Source organism: Melospiza georgiana, chromosome 3, assembly GCF_028018845.1.
Source record: "Melospiza georgiana isolate bMelGeo1 chromosome 3, bMelGeo1.pri, whole genome shotgun sequence".
NCBI lineage: Eukaryota > Metazoa > Chordata > Aves > Passeriformes > Passerellidae > Melospiza > Melospiza georgiana.
The window spans coordinates 2808968-2833455 of NC_080432.1; the positions used below are offsets into that span (position 1 = coordinate 2808968).

The 24488-nt window shown below is 45.2% G+C and overlaps 1 protein-coding gene across 1 annotated transcript in view; it reads right to left on the minus strand.

Annotated features, from left to right (window-relative positions):
• The window catches only part of PINX1 (PIN2 (TERF1) interacting telomerase inhibitor 1), a 60456-nt gene extending 42947 nt beyond the window's left edge, over positions 1 to 17509 (minus strand). The window contains exons 1-6 of the mRNA XM_058020396.1: positions 17483 to 17509; positions 10880 to 10989; positions 9057 to 9149; positions 8659 to 8737; positions 4866 to 4958; positions 2307 to 2383 (exon numbers count right to left, since the gene is read on the minus strand). Coding sequence (XP_057876379.1) covers positions 2307 to 2383; positions 4866 to 4958; positions 8659 to 8737; positions 9057 to 9149; positions 10880 to 10989; positions 17483 to 17501 — 471 coding nt within the window. The 5' untranslated portion in view covers positions 17502 to 17509. The remainder of the gene's footprint in view (positions 1 to 2306; positions 2384 to 4865; positions 4959 to 8658; positions 8738 to 9056; positions 9150 to 10879; positions 10990 to 17482) is intronic.
• Positions 17510 to 24488: the final 6979 nt, after the last annotated feature.

Consider the following 24488-nt stretch of genomic DNA (forward strand, 5'->3'; position numbering starts at 1 on the left):
CTCCCCACCCTTGCAGAGAAGAATTTCTCCACAATATCCCATCCAACTCAGTCTTATGTAAGTTTGAAGCCATTCCCTGTATCCTGTCCCTCCAGGTCCTTGTAAATGGTCTCTCTCCATCTTTCTTGTAGCTCCTTTCAGGTACTGAGGGGACACAATTAGCTCACCCCAAAGCTTCTCTTCTCCAGGCTGAACAATCCCAATTCCCTCAGCCTTTCCCACAGCAGAGCTGCTCCATCCCTCTCATCATCCTGGTGCCTCCTCTGGACTCTCTCCAACAGCTCCAGGGGTTTCTGGGCTGGGTCATGTCCAGCTCTCACCACCAGCACCCCAAGTCCTTCTTCCAGGGCTGCCCCATCCCTTCATCCCCAGCCTGGATTGATCCCAGGGGTTGCCCTGATCCAGATGCAGCACCAGCACTTGGTCATTTTAAATCCATGAGATTCCTGTGGCCACTGCTCCAGCTTTTCCAGGATCAACAGGGGAACTTCCATGGATCATCTCCACTGCACCCACAGCTGGGAGCCTGCAATCAGATTCATGGATAGGAGCAGCTCTGGCTCCTCTGGAAGAGTGGAAATCCTTATCCTGTCACCAGGGAAAGCAGCCCAGGGTTGTAGGAGCTGAAATTTGAAGGGAACTGGAGCCCACCACAACCTGCAGGAAACCTGCAGGGCATCAGGGCCCTTCCTACCTCATCTCCATGTAGGAACAACTCAATTCCAGGAGAATGGCAGCACCTTCCTGCAGGAAGGAAATTCCTCAGGAATTTCAAACCAGCAGGCAAACAGAGAATTCCTGCAAAGCCTCACAGGGCACTTCCCTCTGTGCCACCTTAAGGAGCAGGCCCCAGCACATGATGGGAAGGGATCATAAGAGTTCATGGGCACAGTGCAATGAAACTGCTCAGAGCTGGAGGGCCTGAGCAATGCATTTCTGTTCTGTGCAAACTCCACAGATCTCTGATCCATGAAGAGAAGGAGAAGGGGGAGCTGGGGGAAGCAATTGTGCTGCCTCTGGCTTCCTCCCCAGAAGACAACAATGCAGCTCCAAATTCTGTGCCCTCCTGCCTGGATTTGCATGAGGAAATTTGGGTGCTAAGGAGGGAACAGTCTGTGACTTTTCTGCCAGAATGTTGAACCATTTCAGGAAATCTGCACAGCCAACCACTGCATCTGTCAAGGGATTGGCAAAAACATGCACAAGCTTAGACACCCTTCATAAAATCCATGTGAATTGCAGTGTTTATCCACAAAAGAGCAAATGATCTGCAGGAAAAAGTCCCAGAAGAAGCAACTTTCCAACTCTGAATTTCAAAAGATGTAGAACATAGAGAGAAAACGATACCAACTACTTGAGACAACTCGTGAGTGGGCAAAATCTGCTCCCTCAACCCCAGCAGTGCTGAGCTGCTTTAAATCCCAGTTTGTCCCTTTAAATCCCAGCTCCAACAGCTCTCACAGACAAATTCCCAAATCCTTATTTCAGCTCCCAGTGACCTGCAGTGAAGTTCCACAACAACTTCCAAGAGCACAAGCAGCAAGGTGTCACACACTACAGGGTATTCCAGAAATTTCCACTCCATTTCAAGCCCCATCTTTCCCTTAAAACCAGAGACTTCCAAGAACTTGGAACCAACTGGGTAATTCCTGCAATATATTCATTTGTGCTTTTCCAGATGTTATTTTTTCCAAAGAATTTTTCTGGATATGTTGGTCATGTCACAGTTATTTTATTCACTGATAGAGCTGGTCTGTGCTCTACAAGTGAAAATGCTAATTAACACATAAATAAAATAAAAACTGGTCCAAACTTGGATCTCATTATCCAAAGTCAGGGGAAAGGTCTTCTAATCAAATATTTATCACTTTTCAGGCCACTTCTGAATCTTTTGCAGCTACTCAGCCTTTCCCAATTTTTGTGAAAAAAAGAGCAGTTTGTGGAGATTTCCCAGTTGCTACTGAATGTCAAATTTTATTTTGGAGATTCATGGATCTTTCACAAAATCATTTAGGTCAGAAAAGACCTCTGAGAGCATCAAGTCCAACCTTTGACTTTCAGGTCAAGCAAAATTCTTCTTTGTGATGTATATTTCCAACTAAAAAATTAAAATACTGGAGTTCTCCACCTCCAAAGAACTTATATCATGATAATCCACAAAAACAGGGATTAAATTTACTCTTATTTCCTTAGTATTCAAGCACAGCACTTCAAGTAGAAAAAACAAATTGGCATAAGACATTTGGACATTTTGTTATTGGGATAATAAACAAGGAAATAAGAGAAAGGTGAAGATTCTTGTTTACCTGGGTCTTGGCACTCTTCTGCCTTCTCCCAAAAATGCAGGACAGGTCCTGTTCAGTGCGAGATGAGAGATCCTTACCTGGAAGGGGGAAAGAGAGGGAAAAACCCCAAAACCTTCATACCTGAGGATGCATTTTGGTAACAGTGTGACCCACAGACAGAGAGGAACTGCTCTTGGACATAAACAAAAATCAGGAAGTCCAGGTTGGATGGGGCTTGGAGTAACCTGGGATAGTGGAAGGTGTCCCTGCCATGGCAGGGGGGTGGAATTAGATGAACTGTAAGGTCCCTGCAGACCCAAATCATGCTGTGGTTCTATGCCAAGGCCACTAAATGAAGGTACACAAGAGAAAATGTGTGTATGCATTGGGATCTTTGAATTCTCATGAGGATTCCCCATTTCTGACAGAATTAGGGAGTTACAACTTCTCAATCCAATGAAAAAAAAAATCCATTTTTACTCAGTGGGGACTTTTCTCTGATTTCTGATGTTGCTCCTGAAAAGCAAAACCTCCACCTCTGCCACCCACTCTGTTATTTCAACTCAAAAGTGTTTCAAGGGTGAAGCAAAGATTTCCAGGAGGGCCATTATTGCCATTTGATTGTGGTGAGCTGGATATCAGACATGGAGCAAGGAGAGGGTGATGTGATTGAGAGATGCAAAGATTTAGCCAATTGCACAGTGCATGAGTTGTTGAGTTGTCCACTGACTCTGTCAGAAAATTCTTTTGGAAAAGGTCAGCAAAAGTTAAAGAAAATTAACCCAGACAGGTCAACTTGTTAAGACTCTGCTGGGGTCTCAATCACTTGAAAATCAGTGACCTCAAAATGAATCTTGTAATGGCCAAAAAAACCCAAAACAAAACAAAAACAACAACAACAAAAAATACACAAAAAAAAAAAAAATTCCCAAATCTGACTTCTTTTTTCTGGGATCCTTAACTGTCCCTGGAGGGTAAAGAGACACATCAGCTTAGAGGAGCAAGTGTTCCCCAGCTTCCTGCTGCCTCACTGCACTGCCTCAAAAGGGCCTTGTCCCAGCAAGCTGGAAGTGACTGGGGCTGCTCTCAGCTTTCTCTTGGCCAAGGCTTGGAATGTGACACCTAAACTCCTCCTGCTCCCATTTTCAAGCTATGTTTCCTTTCTGTGCCTCCCCCTGAACGTATCCCCCATTTTTCCTCTAACAGAAAACCAGCTCAGCTCACAGCCCCAATCTCCTGCAGCATCGCAGGGGAGCAGCTACTGGAAAAGCAGCTGATTTAATCTGAGCTTGGGGTGTATTTCCCAGACCCAGGGGTGGCTGTTCCTCCAGCAGAGAGGCTCCAAACCAGCCCCGGGAGCGGAAGCCGCGTTCGGTGCCGTCGCTGTTCCCTTCTCCCCCTTTTGTGTGAGCTTGTCTTGTTTAGTCTGAAAGGAAGCAGGACTGGATTCAACAACAAGGGCCATGACACCATGAGCCTTTCTCAAATAACTTTTCCTCTTTCCCTGAAAAAGGACAATTTCCCTGTGTCAGCCACAGAAGGTACAAGCAAATGAGAAGCTGCCTTGTGGAAATGTGACCAAATAATTTGGGGATATTGTGAATATGAAAGCCTTGAGCTGTATTTTACATGCTCAAAAGACAGTTCTTTTTTTCCTCTATATTTAGTAAAAGGTTAAATCCAAATCAAAATAAATCCTCTTTACTCACACAGGCCACGGCCTTTGTACTTGCAAGCCCTGAACCAATTTAATTGTTTAATGTCATAAAGTGGCAGGCTCATGCTAACAGCTTGGACTTCAAGGTCGAATTATTTCACCAAAAATCTCAAAGCCTGATATGAAAATTTGGCCTCCATTCAGGTATCAATTAGCTCTGTTTTAGCAGAGGCATTTGCTGTCAGAAAACATTACACAGGGCTTTCAGTTTAATAAATCAGCCATTAGTGGAAACTGATCCTATCCATGCCCTGAAATGGGAACACACCGTGTGAAAGGGGAACAGAGCAAAAGGGAAAGGACTCAAAACTGTCAAGGGCCAGAACCTGGGCTGACTGAAATAATCTCATCACTCTAAGAAAAAAAAAAATTACTAAACTCTACAAATTCTTGACAGTTTTTCTGGCTGCCCTAATTTATCCCATGAAGTACCTGGTCGATGTAAGAGGGCTTTCCTCTTCCTTCACGCAGGTTTAATCTGATCCCTGATCCCATCCACATGATCTCTGAGCAGGGGTTACTGGGGATTGCAGGGTTAGTGCCACACAGATGCCCAAGTCACTCCCATCTCACCTTTGCCTTCTGCTCCCATCCCTGCCCACTTGGAATATTTGCTGCTCCTTTATTCAGTTCCTTCACTAGGGAATTGTTTTATTCCCAACATCAGCAGCCTAAGGCCACCCAAAATTGCCCAAAATAAAGAGGAACAGCAACATTAGAGCTTTAAGCAAGTAGCTGCAGGGGAGTGTTTCTAAACCCAGGTTTTACTTGCCAAATTTAGACTGCACAAGGCAACAGATCACCTTGAGCAGGGTTTGTTCTAATCTTGGCCAGGGCTTATGAAACAACAAAACTCCTCTTACCTTTGGCAAACTTCATATAATGGACACGTTTCTTGGAAGATTTGGATTTTTCTTCGAGGCTGAATGTCTTTTTCTGCTTTTTCACTGAGGACTCTAAAAAAAAACCAAAACCCAAGCAAAGAAGGTCCAGTTCTGTTAGAGGCTCTTAAGCACTAAATTCAAACATCAGTGTAATTTACTTTCTCACAGAATCAAAGAATAATGAGGTTGGAAGAGACCCCAAAGATCATCAAGTCCACCCTATGCCCTCTCTCAAAATCCAGTCAACAACATATCATAAAGTATTACTGAAGAAAGCACTCTAAGTTTTGTCTGAAATATGTCAATGCTTGATTTTTTTTGCCCCATCCCCTTTCTTTCCCATTTCCAATAAATGTAATTTGAAAAGGCAGATACAGGTACTCCAGGTCAAAGGAAAATCCATCTCTGTGGTATGAAAATAATAATAGTGCTGTTTTTCATAGAGTACCTCCAGCAGAGTCTGAGAAAGATGTAAGAAACATTAGAAATATTGACTGAGCAGAAATAAAAAGGGGGGAAGCACAGGATTTTAATTTCTACCCCTACACAAAATACCTTTATTTGGACATAAGCTGATGCATCTGTGTAAGGAAACTGAATGGTGACAAAGTTTTTCTGTCCCTAAGGCCAGCTAGAACAAATTGCCACATCCCTATTATCTCATTTTCCAGGCTTCCAGAAGAGGGACTGCATCTAAACTGTCCTCTAGGAATGGTTTCTGGGGCTGGCTCAGTCCCAGAGTCACTCAGCACTACTCTGGGAGACTGTGAGCAGGTTAAGGCCACGTGAAGGATTAAGCTCACTATTAAACAGCACAGAGATCACGTTCCTCAGCTGTGGCAGGTTATTTTGGGGGTACAAATGTTCTCTTTGCAGCCACAGAACCTGCTAATTTACAAAACATTGCCAGAAAGAGAGAACTAACCTGTTGTACAGTTAATTACTGCCTTACTAGTCCTGAAAAGAGGCACCACAGGAGTCTCTGCTCTGTAACTCCACAGAGGGTTACTATGGTGAGGTGGTTTTTTTCCTGCCTGTGGGATGGGTAGGGAAATCAACCCATACCCTGAGGGCCAAGCTGAGTCACCTTTTTCACATGATCCCACCCTGGAAAGCTCTGCTGCCCAAGCTTTTCTGACACTGGAACTCCAGCATTTCCCTGTTTGAAAGGCAGTGCCACCTGATAAATCCCTGAACTAAAACTAAAATCCCCAGCTTGCAGTGGGAGAGGTGAGGGCCAGCAGGCTGAAACCCACTCTCCCACAATAATGGGAAGAGAAAGGACCAGCAAATCCAGTTTGTAACAAAAAAATCCTCAATAAAAAGGGTCTGTGGGAAAAGCAAGGATCACAACTAAAATATCCTGACAGCCATGCGGCACTCTGAGCCTGGTTTCCAATCTCCTGGTAGCAAAAGGAGCATTACACAGCAAAAGGTTTCCACAGAGCTTTCCTCCTCCACGTTATTCCTACAGGGAAAGGGGCAGCAGCACCGCCTGCTGCCTGCAGGGAGGAACTTCACTACAGAACGTGCTGGCACTTGCAGTGGGCAGGGAAATACATCCCTGTGTCTTCCAGGGACTGGAAAATCCTCTGACAAACTGAGCAAGTGCTGCAGGAGTATTAATGTGCTTTTTAAAGCAATTTAGTGGGGGCAATAAAGCCACCAAAGTGGCATTTCTGCAGGAAATGTGATCGAAGTGCATGTACCAAAGCACTGCAGGGTCCTGTTCCCACTTTTTATCCATGGGAAAGGGACAGTCACCATCACAGAGGATCCCGGCAAAAAAGCCAGGAATTATAGAGTGGTTTGGGTGGAAAAAGATCATGGAGTCCCAACTCCCTCCCACTATCTCAGGTTGCTCCAAGCCCTGTCCTCTGACACTTCCAGGGATCCACAGCTCCTCTGGGCAACCTGTGTCAGGGCCTCACCACCAGCAGATTAATTTCTTCCTAATATTTAATCTAATCTAAACCTGCCCTGACTCAGTGCCCAGCTAGGGAAAAAAAAAAAAAGGAAAGGACAGCTAAAGCTACAGACACTGAGGGTATCTGAATGTTGGCATCAACCCCCACGGGGCCCTTCCTTTCCAACCTCTAATTGCAATCCAGCTCTGGCAACTGCACCGGTTCTTTAAGAACAATGAAGTTTTTCAGCTGACTTTTAATGCAGTTTGAAACTGGAGGGTGGCCAATAATGTTACATTTGCTCCTGCAGCACAGCTGCAGGGAGAGTCTTTTCCTGGATGAGTTTTGCCAGCTTCAACAATTGCCAAAAAAACAAGTTTCAGAGCGATGCCTTTCTGTAAATTACCGAATGTGACTCTGACCTGGAATTTCCAAGGTGCACCCAAATTTGTTCTCAGTGTTTGAAAACTTGTCCCACCTCCTAAAAGAACCAAAAGAACTGAGTGAAACAGGGAGAAATTAGAGTTCTCAAGGGTCACTTTGCATGAGGTGACCCAGGGAAGGGAGCAGAGCTCAGGGCCAAGCCTTGCTCCCTGAACCTGCCTCTGCTGACTCACTGCGGCCCTGGGCAAGTCATTTTGGCTCCCTGCTCATCTGCAGGTTTCCCACCAGTTCCACCTCCCTGATCTTCCCAGGGCTCAAGTTGCAACTTGGGCAGGATTTAGTTCTCCAGGGAGACAGGAACTTGTGGAATTTCCCCATGAAATGCTCTCCTACCTCTCCAGGAGCTGAGTGACAGCACTGAGTCCTGGGTGGCCTCATGATTTCACAAGGACAGCTTGCACAGCAAGTTCAAGAAGATGTTTTGAGGCATCAGGCTCAAAACTTTAATCCTATTACTCCAGGATTAGAAAACTTCCTTGCTAACTGGTTTTCCTCCTCTTCCTTCTACATTTTTCTCTCGTAGAAAAGTCAGTGCTCAACGGTTAAGAATGAATGAATGAAGAGTTGCTAAATTCACTAATCTGGCAATTCTGCCCCAGCAGCACAAGGACAAGCTGTGTCCAAACAGGAGCCTTTGGTTTAACAACACTCCAGAGAGGTGTTCAGACACAAACCCAGAGTTTAAACTGCATTTAACTAAAGGAGAGATGATAAATCATGTGATAAAGCAATTCCTTCCCTAAGCTCACACCCACCACAACTTCCTAACTTCATTTGCACAAAGCAAGGTCAGTTTGTAAGAAGCTTTTCAAAAATAGAAGACTTTAAAAATAGCCCTTTTGGGAAAGTTTTCCCACTTGTGTGCTCAACACCAGGGCTACAAAAATCACTTTATGCCACACTCAAAGCAGAGATGTAGAACTCTGAGGCAAAAGCTACAGAGCAGCTCTCCAAGGACAGGAAAAGGAGGTATTTAAGAAGCCACTGGAGCATGGAAGCCAAGTGTGACAGTCCATCAGCAAAAGGAAGGCAAAACATTGCAGTGCTGAGTGATTGTGAGCCCTCAGACAGATTTTGGGTGCTTTATAAAGAAGGAAATGTTCCTCTAGGTACAGCCCAGGGAAAGCATCCCAAATATTGTGATCCTGGATGAAATAAACAGGTTAAACATTTTATGTTTTCTTTCCTCAAGAAAAAGCCTTTCTTTGAGTGCTGAGAGCAAAAGTGATCCACTGAGATCCATGAATCCATGCTCATGGATGGCAACACATCCTTTGGCTCCCAGTGATTTGGGGAAGGAGTTTTCAACCTTATCCAAAATATTATTTGCATCACAAACTGGGCCTCAGGAACTTTTTTAAGACACAGAATGGAAACACTGCTGAGCTTCCAGCATCTGACTGAGCCAAGCATGAACCTACCTGTTTCACCCTGTCCATGGCAGTTATTCAGCTCAGCCAGAAGCTGGTTGAAGTCATCCTGATGAGCAATCCAGTTGTCCTGTAAATATCACCCACATGAATACAAGGCAGAAGTCTTCAGGACTAACACAAGTTTTACAAAACAGGTATTAAGACTCTTAGAACTAAATTAATTGGCTATATCCAATCCTTGTTGGTGGGAGTGGTAACACCAACCACAGCCCCTACGGTCACCCCAAAGTGAAATGAAATTAAAAGGGTTGTCTTGGAAATCCTAAACAATCCTGTTTAGTACATGCTACCAGCAGCTGTGACTACAGTTTTCACTAATATTCCATTCAAATAATTGTGCTTTTGCTGAAATGGGATCCATTCCCTGCCCTGGGTGCAGTGCTCACCTCGTGATTGATGGTAGCTCCCAATCCCAGCACGTCGTTTTTCACCTTAACCCTGATGTGTTCTGGATTTCCTTGCTCCTGAGCCCCGAGACCCTAAGGAAGATTTGAGGGTAAAAATGTAAGGATTTCACAGCAGCAATTAGAGCTTCTGGATTGTGAGACAGTTCACAAGGAAATACAGCAAAAAAAATAACAACTTCCTGTTAATTTGCCTGCTTGTAGCTGAATTCATTCACAGGCATTACCACACAACACACAAAGTTTTTTTAAATTTACTACTTAAGCCTCCAGCAAAGCATTATAAACACTAAAATAGCAACAACATTAAGTGGCTGGGTGATTAATCAGGAAGCCACCTGACATTCCTATGCAAGCCCAAATTGTTTACAGTTTTCAAACAAGACTCTACATAAGGAGAACCTGCCTCACCCCAAAAATGTGTCTGTCACTGGGAAGGGTAATGGGAACGAGGCAGATCTACATAGAGCACACAATCCAAACCAAATTTATATGGAAGGAGAGCAGGCAGGGGAGAAGCAGGGCATTCACAACTCCTTCTACCTCGTAAGTGGATGAAAATATTGGAGCAAACAACTTTGGGGTTGTTTAATATTCAGCAATATTCAGGTGCAGGGTTATCTTTCTCAACTGTATGGTCAAGGCTAAAAAATTAAAAGGCAAAGCTTTGGGTTTAAAACTTTGTTCCTGGTATTGATCTGCTTTTTGCCTCATCTGTCACAAATCATCACCAAATGTGTTGGAATTAATAAATATTTTTATGGTGCTGCAGTGGAAAGAAGCCCTGCAGACACACCCTGGGATATGGAAGATTTGCAGGGATGAGGCCTATTTGGAAAAGGCTGTTGCTGTTACAAACAAAAAAGAGTTTATTTGGTCAACAGAGTGGAAAATTTGCCTTGAAACTTCTGCTGACCAAAAAGTATGGAAGCAAACAGGACACTTGGCCACACATTCTTTCCTAACCCAATTCCCCATTTACAGGATTGGTGCTAAGCAGCCTAATTTCACTGCTCAGATGGGCTTTTGCCCCTTAATTTGATCAAGGGAAAGTTCCATTTGTCCAAGTTTGTAATGGAATGGAGACATAAATCCTTCTTGTACAACTGTTGGCCAGGAAGATCCAGTACCTTGAGTGGGAAACATTGTGAGATAACTGAGGCAACAGTTTAAATACAAAAATAGGTTTTAAGGCATTTACAGAATTGAGAATGATCCTAATTTTATGCCTTTTAAGGAAAATCTGGAAGAGGAAATTTAGAAGAATAATTAAAGGTAGTGTGGGGATTCTTGTCACTAAACACCCTGATGTGCAGCCCCAAGTTTTGCTGAGGCACCTCTGTGGAATTAAACCTGCAGTTTGCAGGTGTCTGTGCTGATCTGGAGGTCTTTATTAGTGCCAGAAACCAGCCCCCTCACCCACAGGTCCTGGCTGGAGCTGGGAAGGGACACAGCTCAAGGCATTTTGGAGGTTCAAGGAAGAGATCAGAAAAAAAATCTTAAAACTGAAAGACTAAAGTAGGTCCTGGAGTTAAAGAGTATCAAAAGCAGGGAGAGAATTGAGGGTTTAAAGGCAGCTTAAAACCTTTAACCTGATTAAATGTTCCAATTCCTGCTCTCACTTGGGAATTCAGATTGTCAAAGAATGGAGAGAAACTGGAAAGCAGGAGAGGCACAAACAAGACTGTTACAAAGTGCAGAAATCTATCACTGCTCAAATTTCCTGTGCACTTAAGAGAATAAATCAAAACTGTCCCTTGGCAGTTTTAGACCCTTCAGCTACACTGTTCTCCTTTAGATCCTACCTTTCCTTTGGACCAGCCCATCTTTTCCAGCATCTTCTGGCCAAATTTGGAGTCATCGTTGCTCCAAGCGCTGTTCCGTGGATCCACAGACCACTTCTGCTTTCTCCTGGCTGCAGCAGGAAAGGAAAATTCAAACAGGCTTTAGTGGCATTCCCAGAGAGTTCTTGGTGTTGAATCAGTCCAATTTTTGCTCTTCATTGTAAAAAAAACACCACCCAGAACTTATGTCAGGCTCATTATATTTTGGGGGTTAATTTTACTAAATGAAAAAACACAACAACAACAATAAAAGTCCAGTGAAAATATTAATTATTAATGGAAAGATGCCAAAGTGGGATTGCTGTGGAAGTTGCTGTCCCTCAGGATGAGCTGCAGTTCAGGGAAGCTTTAAGGATTAACATTTAGGTGTGAATTCCATATTGATTCCAATTTTGTTTTACATCTGGCTTCAACATGGAGACTACAGAGGAGGAAATGATGAAGCTGCTTTCCCAGTTCTGAACAAAATCAATTCTCCAGGACTCCCTTTAACCAGAACCCAGAAATTTTAATATTTGGTTTTGTAACAAAAGCCAAATTAAAAATCTATGTAAATGATCAGAGAAAGGGAATGACAGAACAGAAAACTATGGGATTTAAGCTTTTGGATTTCTCAAAAATGATTTATGGGGAAACTGAAAAGCTGCCAGAAATTATTGCAGGAGTTAAGAGATCCAAAGAAGAATCAAAGCTCCTTTGTCCCATGTGGATTCCTATAGAAATGACAGATTCCCAGACCCACATGTTGCCTTTCCCACCAGGAACAGCTTCCTTGAAATCAAGGAAGAGCAGCCAGCCCAGTTAACCAGTCACTCCACGTGTGCACCTAAGCCCAGGCAGGAAGAGAACCTAAATAAACAAGACAAACAAAGAATGGGAGACAGGAAGATCACAAACTTCATTAAACACCATGGGAAATGCTGGATCAAAAATGACTTTTTAACCCAAGGCCACACAAGGCAGGGAGAAGCCAAATCCAACGAGGTGTTTTCAATGCAATCAGGAAGTCATCGTTCCCTAAAAGACAAGATTTGGGATTTGGGCCAGAGGGATTGAATATTACAGGGATGTTTGACTCATTTTTTGCCCAGTTTTGTTTCATTTTTAAGGAACTGAGACTGTCAGAATTCAAGATGGGGCCTTTTTTTATCCCACTTCCGAAACTTTGAAGCTCCAAATGGTCCCTAAACAGTTTTTAACTGGGTTAAAGGCCCGAGGGCTGTGAGGGGAATCCAACCTTTGCCTGGTTCACTTCTGTACAGGAAACAACTTATTAACCTCAGGGACTGGGGCTGCTCCTGGATCCCTGCAAGTGCCCAAGTCCAGGCTGGATGGGGTTTGGAGCAGCCTGGGATAGTGGGAGGTGTTCCTGTCCATGGCAGGGGGTGGAATGGGATGAGCTTTAAGGTCCCTTCCACCCCAAACCATCCTGGGATTCTGTGATTATTCCCACCAGGAAACCTTGAGAGCAGCAGCTCCTCCAAGCCCAGCCCGTGGTGCCAAGAAAAGATGGGGAACCAGCAGTGTGGTCTGTGATTTTAAACTTCCAAATAAACTGGGATTTTAAACTCCCAAATAAACTGGGATTCCCTGCTGCCCCATGGAGAACCACAGGGCTCAGCCTGGAGAAAAGGAGGCTCAGGGGGGACCTTGTGGCTCTGCACAACTCCTGACAGGAGGGGACAGCCAGGGGGGGGCTCAGGCTCTGCTCCCAGAGAAAAGGGACAGGAGGAGAGGAAATGGCCTCAAACTGTGCCAGGGGATGTTTAGATTGAACATGAGGGAAAAAATCCTTCATGAAAAAGGTGATCAGACATTGGAACAGCTGCTCAGGGCAGTGGCGGAGTCCCCATCCCTGGAGGGACTTCAGAGCCCTGAGGATGTGGCACTTGGGGACATGGGGGACATGGCTCAGTGGTGGCCTTGGCAGTGCTGGGGGATGCTTGGACTTGGTGGTCTTGGAGATCTTTTCCAGCCTCAGTGACTCTGGTTCAAGGCTTCCAGCAGATCTTACATTCCCCAGCTGAGCAGCTGCCTTTCTTTTCAACCACAGCTTCAGAAGTGATATCCTATGGTTTTTCCTGAGTATTTCTCCCTATGGACAAGCCCCTGAGATGTTTTACTCCCGGGAGGTTGTTGGTAACAAAGCACAAGCGCATCAAACTTGAAATTAAGACACATTTACTTTCCCAGCACTTCCAATCTAAGCATTGCAACCTTCTTAGCTACACTGTGGGATTAATCCTCATGCTTCTGCCAGGTTAACATGCTCTGATTTTTAAATAGGGCGAAAAAACCCCAAACAAACTTGCTTTCATCTCTAGAGAAGTATTTAAGAAAGCCAGGAACAGCTCCATGCTGTGTACAGAAAACATAAAATCATCTCTCCTTTCCAAACAAACAACAAAATCCACTAATTAGTCAATAATTTATCAGAAATGTAAATTTGTTCACTGATGTCTTTAGAGTAGGAGAGGAAAGCAGGTACAAGATTCAGCTCCTAATTCACCACACATTTTCTGGGCTGCTTCAAAAATGATGCCACAGACAGTGATGGAACTCTGGGAGAGCAGCACCATCCAGTGGAGAAAATCCACATTTCTTTAGGGAATCACAGAATCACTGAGGTTGGAAAATATCTCTGAGATCAGGTCCAAGCATCCCTCAGCACTGCCAAGGCCACCACTGAGCCATGTCCCCAAATGCCACATCCACATGGATTTTAAATCCCTCCAGAGATGGGGAATCCTCACTGCTCCGGGCAGCTGTGCCAGGGCTGGACAACTCCTTCACTCAGATATTCTATGATCTGGAAAAGATCCATTACTAATCCCTTTTCCAAGATGAATTCTACGCCAGGAGCATGTTTTTAATTTTAATTTATGAAGTTTCCCATCCAAGCCCCTGTTGTGTGCCCAGAGATGGTCTGGGGGGCACAGGAAGGACAAAGCTCTGGAGCCAGGCTGGGAGAGCTGGGGGTGCTCACCTGGAGAAGAGAAGGATCCAGGGTGACCTGAGAGTGCCTAAAGGGGCTCCAGGAGAGCTGGAGAGGGACTGGGGTCAAGGGATGGAGGGACAGGACACAGGGAATGGCTGCACACTGCCACAGGGCAGGGATGGATGGATATTGGGAAGGAATTCTTGGCTGTGAGGGTGGTGAAGCCCTGGCACAGGGTGCCCAGAGAAGCTGTGGCTGCCCCTGGATCCCTGGAAGTGCCCAAGGCCAGGTTGGACAGGGCTTGGAGCAGCCTGGGACAGTGGGATGTGTCCCTGCCCATGGCAGGGGGTAGAACTGGATGAGCTTTAAGGTTCCCTTCCATAACAAATAGCTCTATCGTTGATATGTCCAATAAAAAATAATTAACAAATTCTGAAAAAATTACACTAAAGTTTGCACTGAAAATACCTTTAAGAGTCCATGTGCAAATGCAGATTTGTTTCCCTAAAATCACACCTTTATTTCCCACTGTACACCAGATTTGTTATTTGTATTGCCCATATTTCCTGCAGCTCAGCAAAGAAATTCACCAGACCCTGAGCTCTCGGTCAAGGGTGTCCTGTCAGAAATGGGGAGCCCAAATTCTCAATCCCCTCAGAGGCAAAACTGAAGCTCTTTGTTTCCAATATCAGGGAAATTTCAACAAAATTCCCAGAATTATGGAATATCCTGAGCTGGAAGGGACCCACAAGGATCATCCAGTCCAAGCCCTGGTCCTGCACAGACACCTCAATAATCCCCCCTGGGAGCATTGCCCAAACTCTCCTGGAGCTCTGGCAGCCTTGGCAACGTCACCATTCCCTGGGGAGCTGTTCCAGTGCCCCTCATCCTCCTTTCCCTGATCTCCAACCCAAACCTGGCACAGCCCCAGCCACTGCTGGCCCCTGTCCCTGTCCCAGGGAACAGAAATTGGAGCTGTCCCTCAGGAGAAGCTGCAGCCCTGGGGAGCTCTGAGGCTCAGATATGGACACAGAGTTTGATTTAAGGCCTTGGACAAGATTTAAAGCTTTAGAGTAGCGAAACAGACCTAAAATAAGAATAAAGATTTGTAGTTTAAGCAGAAATATGTTTTAAGCAAGTAGATATAGGCTTCATATAAGTGAACAAATATGCTAAGCAGGATAGCAGAAAAAAAATCAAATTTAACAATAGAACTTGTTGAAGAGTTGATAAAAAGTAGAAGATACAGCAGTAAGTTTCTGTAGTTATATGATGGAAATAAATGATATTTATGATATCTATAATGACAGATATTATATTTATCTTTTTCCACGGATAGAAAAAGATAAATTGGGGTAAATCATGTAAAATGTAGCAATTGGTTATGAAGATGCTAATGAATCAGAAATCAGAAATCTGGATAACTAAAGCTTTATAAAAGTCTTATAAAAAGCCTTATATAAGAAATCAGAAATGTGGATAATAAATGCCTTATAAAAGGCATTATAACTAGAATTATAATGGTTTCTGATGTGATGGGTTTGGATGTAAGAACCTCACAGTCCCACCCTTCCATGACTGATTTTGCAATAAATCATCTTTTAAACTCTTCAGTCCACCCCCTCTTTCTGCTAAGCAAGGTAGCAGAAAACAATTCAAATTTAACAATAGAACTTGTTGTAGACTTGATAAAAAGTAGAAGATACAGGAGTAAGTTTCTGTAGTTATGTGACAGAAATGATAGATAGATATTTCTGATATCTATAATGATAGATATGATATTTATCTTTTTCTATGGACAGAAAATGATAAATTGGGGTAAATCATGTAAAATGTAGCCATTAGCAATTGGTTATGAAGATGCTAATGAACTTTGTGGAAGCAGCTGATTGGATAAAAAATCAGAAATGTGGATAATAAATGCCTTACAAAAGGCATTGTAACTAGAATTATGGTTTCTGATGTGATGGGTTTGGATGTAACAGCCTCACAGTCTCACTCTTCCATGACTGATTTTGCAATAAATCATTTTTAAACTCTTCAGTCAACCCCCTCTTTCTGCATCCCCAACATCTGATCTTTGTCCCCTCCTGGACAAACCCAGTGTCCTTGGTCACTGCTCATTTGGTCCCTCCAGACCCTTTCCCCAACTCAAATCCTCCTCTGGAGAGTTCCCAGAAGCTGGAGATTGGCACAGGGGGAGCTCAGCTCCAGCTCTGCCCCAGCAGTGACACAAGCACTGAACCCAGCAGCCACACCTGGCCTGCCACCACCCCTGGGTGTCCCCAGCACCAACACACAGCCCTGCTGCATCCCCTGGGTGTCCCCAGCAGCCACACCTGGCCCTGCCACATCCTCTCAGTGTCCCCAACACCCACACCTGGCCCTGCCACATCCTCTCAGTGTCCCCAACACCCACACCTGGCCCTGCCACATCCCCTCAGTGTCATCGACATCTGGCCCTGACACATCCCCTAAGTGTCCCCAGCACCCACAATCAGCTCTGCCATGTCCCCTGTGTGTCCCAGCACCCAATACACAGCTCTGCCACCTCCCCTGGGTGTCCCCAGCACCCAACACACAGCCCTAACATGTCCCTTCAGTGTCACCCACACCCGGCCCTGCCACCTCCCTTCAGTGTCTTCAGCACCCACACGTGGCCCTGCCACCTCCCCTGGGTGTCCCCAGCACCCACACCCCGTGCTGGAGGTGTCTCCCCTCAAACACACAGCCGGAGATGGCCCCAAGCACTGACAGGACAACCTGTCCCTAAAGGTGTCCAAGGGACATTCCCACTGCTCCTGCCCTGCCTGGGACACAGAGACCCCACAAAGAACCCCCCACGCACCCCCAATTCTGCACCAATGTTCTCCTGTAACGCTTTTCCACCCTCTCATCCTCCAAGCCCCACCTTTTCCTTACCCTGGGACCCTGTGGATGTCCCTTCCTGCCTTTCCAGCCCCCTGATCCTCCATTTCCCACCCCCAGGGACCCCTGGAGCCCCTCCTCTGCCTCAGCCCCCCCAGCCCCCCTTTTCCTGTGGGATCCCCCACACTCCCATCCCACGTTTCTCAGACCCCAACCCGGACCCCTGGAGCGCCTCCTCTGCCTCAGCCCCCCAGCGCCCCTTTTGCTCGGCCCTGGGATCCCCCACACTCCCACCCCGCCTTTCCCAGACCCCAATTCCCTCATTCTCCAACACCGGGGACCTCCTGAGCCCCTTCTGCAACCCCAGCCTGGGTCTGCCGCTCCCAGACCCCCAGATATCGCACACCGAGCCCCTCCGGACCCCCATTCCCGCCTTTCTTCAACACCGGGAGCCCCTGAACCATTTCCCCGCCATCCCGGGGTCTCCCCTCGCCATGACGCCATTCCCCTGACACAGGGAACCCCATTTCCCGGATAGAGGGACCCCTCATCCCACCTCCCCCAGTCCCTGCACGCTCCTTGCATTAACTCCGGAACCCCCCGAACCCCTTTATCCGGCCCTGGGACCCCCCCGCAGCCACCGGGAGAGGCAGCGCGGCCCGGAGACCTCAGGCAGGGCTGTGGGGAGGGGCTGAGGACGCTCCCGGGGCACCGGCTCGTCCCATTGCCGCAGCATTCCCACCCGGATGGGCACTCACGCTCTGCCAGCATCGCCATCTTGGGGGCCTTCCTCCGTGCAGGGGACTTTCGTGACTGCCGGCGCATAAAAAGGGCAGCGCGAGTAGCGCCTGATTAAAAAAAAGTTTTAAAACAGGCGAGCGCGGCGGCCACCACAGGGAAATTTTTTTTAAATAAAGGAACATAAAGTTTGCAAATTTGCTACAATTCTAATTGTGAAAAATGCGTATTTTATGATTGTCTTTTCGCAAATATTAAAATGAATATTATATGTGTTATATTAGACTATTATGCTGTATGATTTTTTTTTAAATAGTGTGTTAAATACAGTTTTAGGTTATAGCATAATGTTAAAACAGAAACTATGTATGTGAGATATTTTTTTAAGAAAGGAATGAGGTACTCACACCAGATAGCAGCCACAGGACACTTAAATCTTTCAGAGAAAAAGAATTTATTGCCCCCTTATCAGAAGAATTTGACTTCTTCCTGCCTCGCTCAGCTATGAAGACACCGTCAGGATTCAGAGGAAGAAGCTGACACTGACCAGACAGAATCCTGTGTTTGAATGGAATTTATGCATCATGTATGAGGTGTATGAATATGCAACAGGCTGTTGTTTTTAAGGGTTAATCCTTTGTTAAAGTGTGTCCTTTTTCGGGCTTGTGCTGCTGAGAAAAAGATACCCTAATGTCCGTAACTCTTTGTTTCTATTGTCTCATATTGTCCTAATCCAAATTGTCCAAATTTTTTATTATTCTAATTACATTGCTCTTTTTATAACCATTTTATTACTGTTAAACTTTTAAAATTTTAAAAACAAGTGATTGGCGTTTTTCACGAGGGAGATGCTCCAGGCCCTTCACCATCCTTGTTGCTGGGCCTGCTCCAGGAGCTCGGTATCCCTCCTGCCCTGAGGAGCCCAGAGCTGGACACAGCACTCCAGATGTGCCTCAGAGGGCTGAGCAGAGGGGCAGCATCACTCCCTGACCTGCTGGAAATGCTCTTCTTGGTGCACTCCTGGATCACTTTGGCCTTCTTTGCCCTCTGGGCACTGCTGGTGAAGGACACCTTCCACTATACCAGGTTGCTTCAACCCGGCCCTGGACACTTCCAGGGATCCAGGGGCAGCTGCAGCTTCTCTGGGCACCCTGTGCCAGGGCCTCACCACCCTCACAGCCAGGAATTCCTTCCCAATATCCCATCTAACCCTGTCTTGTGGCAGTGGAAAGCCATTCCCTGTGTCTTCTCCCTCCACTCTGTCCCAAGTCCCTCTCCAGCTCTCCTTCAGGTACTAGGAGGCCACAATTAGGTCACCCCAAAGCTTCTCTTCTCCATGCTGAACAAGCCAAATTTCCCCAGCCTTTCCTCAAGGAGAGGACCAGGACAGATTTCCCACTGCTCGTTCTCCATCCATCCTTCCATCTGGATGGTATCTGGGTTACAGTTCCCCAGCTCAGTTTTTTCCACTGCTTTGCTTCTGTGCCTTTGGATTTATGTTACAGTTCCCTGTTTCTGATGGTGTTCACAGGGGTCTTCGGATGAGGGAAGAGACAAGGATCTGACCCCATGTTTCAGAAGGCTTGATTTATTATTTTATCATATATATTACATTAAAAATATACTGTAAAAAAAAAAGAATAGAAGATAAAGTTTCATCAGAAGGCTGGCTAAGAATAGAATAGGAAAGAATGATAACAAAGGTTTGTAGCTTCGCTTTCTGTCCAAGCCAGCTGACTGTGATTGGCCATTAATTACAAACATCCAACATGGGCCAATCACAGATCCACCTGTTGCATTCCACAGCAGCAGATAATCATTGTTTACATTTTGTTCCTGAGGCCTCTCAGCTTCTCAGGAGGAAAAATCCTAAGGAAAGGATTTTCCATAAAAGATGTCTGTGACACCTGTTTGCTTTGGGAATACTGTGCAAGACAGTTTTTACAAGGTTTTTTGTCTTTTCTTCACAGACAAAGCAAAAAAATATTTTATCTGAGTCTATTCCACTCTAAGACCCCTTCAGTCTGTCAGCAAAATTATGGTGGAGCTTGATCCTGGCAAATCTCTAACTTTATAATTAGCTTGGTGATTTATTTTTAATAGTTCATATTCAGGTCGTATTAAACTGGCTGCTCTGGCTGCCCCACTTCCTCCTTTAAACAAGAGTATTGAACTGGTCCTTTTATACTTTTCTGAGGCCATATCCCACTGCCAGGAATCCTCACAGGCTTTGTTCTCCCCAGACTTTTTATTGCCAGTTCTCTGCACTTTCAGGTCACATTCATCAGGCTTGACTGATGTAAAAACAAATAAATACTGCCTGGACCTTCACTTTGTGGCAGAGAGATATTTTCCTGTTCAAAACTTTCACTTAACACTTTTCTCCAGGAGGAAATCCTTGGAGATCAGAATCAACCATAGAAGAGCCCTTTTTCTGCGTTCATAGGTTGGAAAAGGCCTCGAAGATCACTGAGTCCAACCTGTGACTGATCCCCACTTTGTCACCAGCCCAGAGCACTGAGTGCCCTGTCCAGACTTTCCTCAGACACCTCCAGGGATGGGGACTCCAAACCTCCCTTGGCAGCTCCTTCCAATGCCTGACCACTCTTTCCATGGAGAAATCCCTCCTGATGTGCAACATGAACTGAAATAGCAGTCTCTTTGAGTTAGGTTTTATAAGCTTTTGGAGATTTGTTTCACATTTAAGATAGCTTAGCTACTTTAGAAGGCATAAAATTAATAGGATGGCTTTTGTGGTAGTGTTGGAAACAAAAAGTTTTTTAATAAAAGGCAAAATAACAAACTCTTTACAGAGAAAAACCAATAGGTGCAAGAGGCCCTCTTGCCCCTAGTAAAACACCTCACAAAAGCAATTAATTTCTTTGTTCTCTTCTTTTTTTTTCTAGTAAATTGCCTAGGTGAGACTTGTTGGCTTCTGTCCAATTAGCTATCCTTAATTTTGAGGTGAAGTCCCCCAAGTCCTATGAGGTGTCTTTTTCACCTCATTGAGGAGAGAAATTTTTAGGCTTATTTCCTTTTTAAGGGGACAAAGCGTGGTTTTGTCACTCCATCAAAAAGGGGCACATTCCTACACTGAACCTCCCTGGCACAGTTTGAGGCCATTTCCTCTCATCCTGTCCCTGTTCCTGGGAGCAGAGTCCGAACCCCCTGCTTAGATTGAAAGTGCTGGGAAAGTAAACGTAAAAATTAAGAAATATCTCCTATTTTCAAGAAATAATTGTGTTTGGTGCCTTTGTGCTTTTTTACCAACAACCTCCTGGGAGCAAAACATCTCAGGGGCTTCTCCACAGGGAGAAATACTCAGGAAAAACCATAGGATATCACTTTTGAAGCTGTGGTTGAAAAGAAAGGCAGCTGCTCAGCTGGGGAATGTAAGATCTGCTGGAAGCCTTGAACCAGAGTCACTGAGGCTGGAAAAGATCTCCAAGACCACCAAGTCCAAGCATCCCCCAGCACTGCCAAGGCCACCACTGAGCCACGTCCCCCATGTCCCCAAGTGCCACATCCACAGGACTCTGAAGTCCTTCCAGGGATGGGGACTCCTCCAGTGCCCTGGGCAGCTGTTCCAATGTCTGACCACCTTTTTCATGAAGGATTTTTTCCCTCATGTTCAATCTAAACATCCCCTGGCACAACTTGAGGCCATTTCCTCTCCTCCTGTCCCTTTTCTCTGGGAGCAGAGCCTGAGCCCCCTGGCTGTCCCCTCCTGTCAGGAGTTGTGCAGAGCCACAAGGTCCCCCTGAGCCTCCTTTTCTCCAGGCTGAGCCCCTTTCCCAGCTCCCTCAGCCCCTCCTGGTGCTCCAGCCCCTTTCCCAGCTCTCATCTGCATTCCAGCACTCACAGGTTACTCACAGCATCCTCACAGAATCACTCAGGTTGGAAAAAACTTCCAAATCCAACCATTCCCTCAGCACTGCCACGGCCACCACTGCCCCATGTCCCCAAGTGCCACATCCACATTTTTTTTAATTTTAAATGGATTTTAAATCTCTCCAGGGATGGGGACTCCAGCAGTGCCTGGACAACCTGTTGCAATGTTTGACCATGCTTTCGGTGAAGAAATTTTCTCTCGTATCCAATCTAAACCTCCTCTGGCACAACTTGAGGCCATTTGCTCCTCCTCTGACGTAGTTGTAGGAAATCTCCTCCTCCCCTTCCACCACCACCCAGGCACTCTCTGTAGTGGCCACTCTTTGCTGTCATCTGGATCTGAAATAAAAGAATTTATCCCTCCCTTATCCTTTTACGTGTATTCTCAAGTTCCCTTCCTGGCAGCATCGTACATTTTCTTGAATTATACCTCTAAAATCTCTTTTACATCAGTGAAATTGTACTGTGTCGGGTGTTTGGATGGTCACTTGTGTGATCCATTTCACACCAGCCAAATTCTGCTCTGGTTTTAGTTTTGGAGAGGTTTAAGTCTCTCTGGCTGAGAGCTTAGTGCTGTATTTGATCGCTCCAATAGGGAGCAGCATTCCCCACGTTTGGAACAGCTTCACTGTGGTATAAAGACATCACTGGAGGTGGAAAATGTGAAGTAATTTCTGTTAAAGGATGCCTGGAGGTTGAGATTTTTTTTCTCTTGTTTGGTTTTGAAACTTAATATTCGGCTGCATCAGAACTGCTTCTGCCTCCAGAGCTCTCACTCCTGGCTGGCAAAGAATCTCAACTGCAAACACAAAGGAGGTCGTACTTGATTTAATTATTATTTAATATTTGCTTAATGGGAAGCTTGAGGTCAAGGTCCAAATTATCTGACACGGCTCTTGCAAATTAGGAGTTTATAAAACAATTAAGTCCACGAATATGCATAGGGGCAGTGAAATTAGGCAGAGAAAAGGTTCCATCCGGGGGCAATGTGTGTTTCCCAATTACATTCCTGACTAAAAGCTGATGTCACAGGAAAGAAAAACATATGAATGTTTGAATATATATTTTTTGCTATGGGTTTTTTCAGCCCTCTGAGAAAATAGCCTAAAATCCTGTTTCCAGTGTGCCTGGGGAGGTTGAGATGTAGCTCTGCTCTGGAAAATAAAAGGATAAAGATGCCTGGTGGGCATTCCATTTGGAGCTCTTCCTTGAAAAGAGCTGTTTCCCTAGAGCCAGCCCTGCAGGGATCACCCAGGGCTCGGAGTCTGAGCAGGGAATTTTCCTCCCAGCTCGTCCTTACCTATTGCTGTCAGCTCCAGAGTCCCTTCAGGCTTTGGGGGATTCCTTTGGTGAAGCTCCCAGGCTGGGTTTGGGTCATAGGGAAAGATCCAGCTGGGATGAACAGAGTCAGCAACATGGGAATTGAAACAGCCAGAAAGTGGAGAGGGGTTGGGAGCACTTCTGAGCCTGATACTCACCTTGCCAACCCTTTTCCACCTCGAGGAGACCCTTGGAAGAAGAGAATTACATTTCCCAGAGCTCTGTGCCCTGCATAAGGGCCCCATTCCAATGCCCCATTGTTGCTATGATATTTTCTGAAAAATCCCTTCACCAGGATTTTTTCTCCTGGGAAGTTGGGAAGCTTCAGCTTCTCCATGTTTTACTGTTTTGAAATGTGATTTGGAGAACTGTTTATTCAGCATGTGAATTGTTTTAACTTAATGACCAATCAAAGATAGCTGTTCCAGACTCTCTGAGGAGTCACAGGTTTTTTTATTATTCACTCTTTTCTAGCCTTCTGGTGTATCCCTTTTCTCTATTTCTTTAGTATAGTTTTGGTATAGCATTCTTAATATAATATATTAAAAATTATATCTATAAAATATAATAATAATGTTATTATTATTATTATTATTATTATTATTATTATTATTATTATTATTATTATTATTATTATTATTATTATTATTATTATTATTATTATTATTATTATTATTATTATTATTATTATTATAAAACATAAATCAGCCTTCTGAAGAACATGGAATCAGATTCCTCATCTCTTCCCTCATCCTGAGGATCTCCCAACACCACAACCAGGGAGATGTGGGGAGGGAGAGGCAGCCAGGGAAAGAAAAGTAGGGAGAAAAAGGAGGAGGAAAGTCAGGAAAGAAATAGGATGTGAATCCCGGCTGTGCAACAAGTCCTTTTGTGAGGCAAATCAGCCTCTGTTGTGCGATAAATGGCCTGAGGTCAGGCTGGAAATGCTTATTGAGGGAGTCCTGGGAGAGGTGTGATGGAAGCACAAGGGACAAGGACTGCCTGGAGACCTTAAAACGACAAGACAGCTTTGATTTCGGACACTGATTCGAGGGAGCACACGGATTAGAGGTGAGCTCTGGTGGGAGAAGCCGCCCATCAAGCGCCAGGCAGGGAGCAGGAGATTAACAACGTGTGACCCACGGAGCAAAGGATGTCACAACGAGTGCCCGCAGCCAGGAGACACGAGGGGTTCAAGGAACAGCTACTGGGGCACTGAGGAGCACGAACAGGCTCAGGGAGAGGGGATGCTGTTCCTGGAAGCGCTGCCAGCACAGAGCTGGGCAGTGGCTGGCTGGGAACGCTGGAGGGAGTGTGGTGAAAGAGGCAGCAGAGAAGACTTCTGATGATTTTTCTTCTGTTTCATGAGTGCAGTGTGATGGTGTTCACAGGGGTTCTTGGATGTGAGAAGAGACAGAGGATCTGACTCCATGGTTCAGAAGGCTTGATTTATTATTTTATGATCTATATTATATTAAACTATACTAAAAGAATAGAAGAAAAGGTTTCATCAGAAGGCTAGCTAAGAATAGAATAGGAAAGAATGATAGCAAAGGTTTGTGTCTTGGACAGAGAGTCCAAGCTGGCTGACTGTAATTGGCCATTAATTAGAAGCATCTCTATGAGACCAATCACAGATCCACCTGTTGCATTCCACAGCAGCAGATAATCAATGCTTACATTTTGCTCCTGAGGCCTCTCAGCTTCTCAGGAGGAAAAATCCTAAGGAAAGGATTTTTTCATAAAAGATGTCTCCGACAGTGCAGTGTGTTTATATTCTTATGATTGCTCTTGTTGTTTCATCAGCCTGGGCTT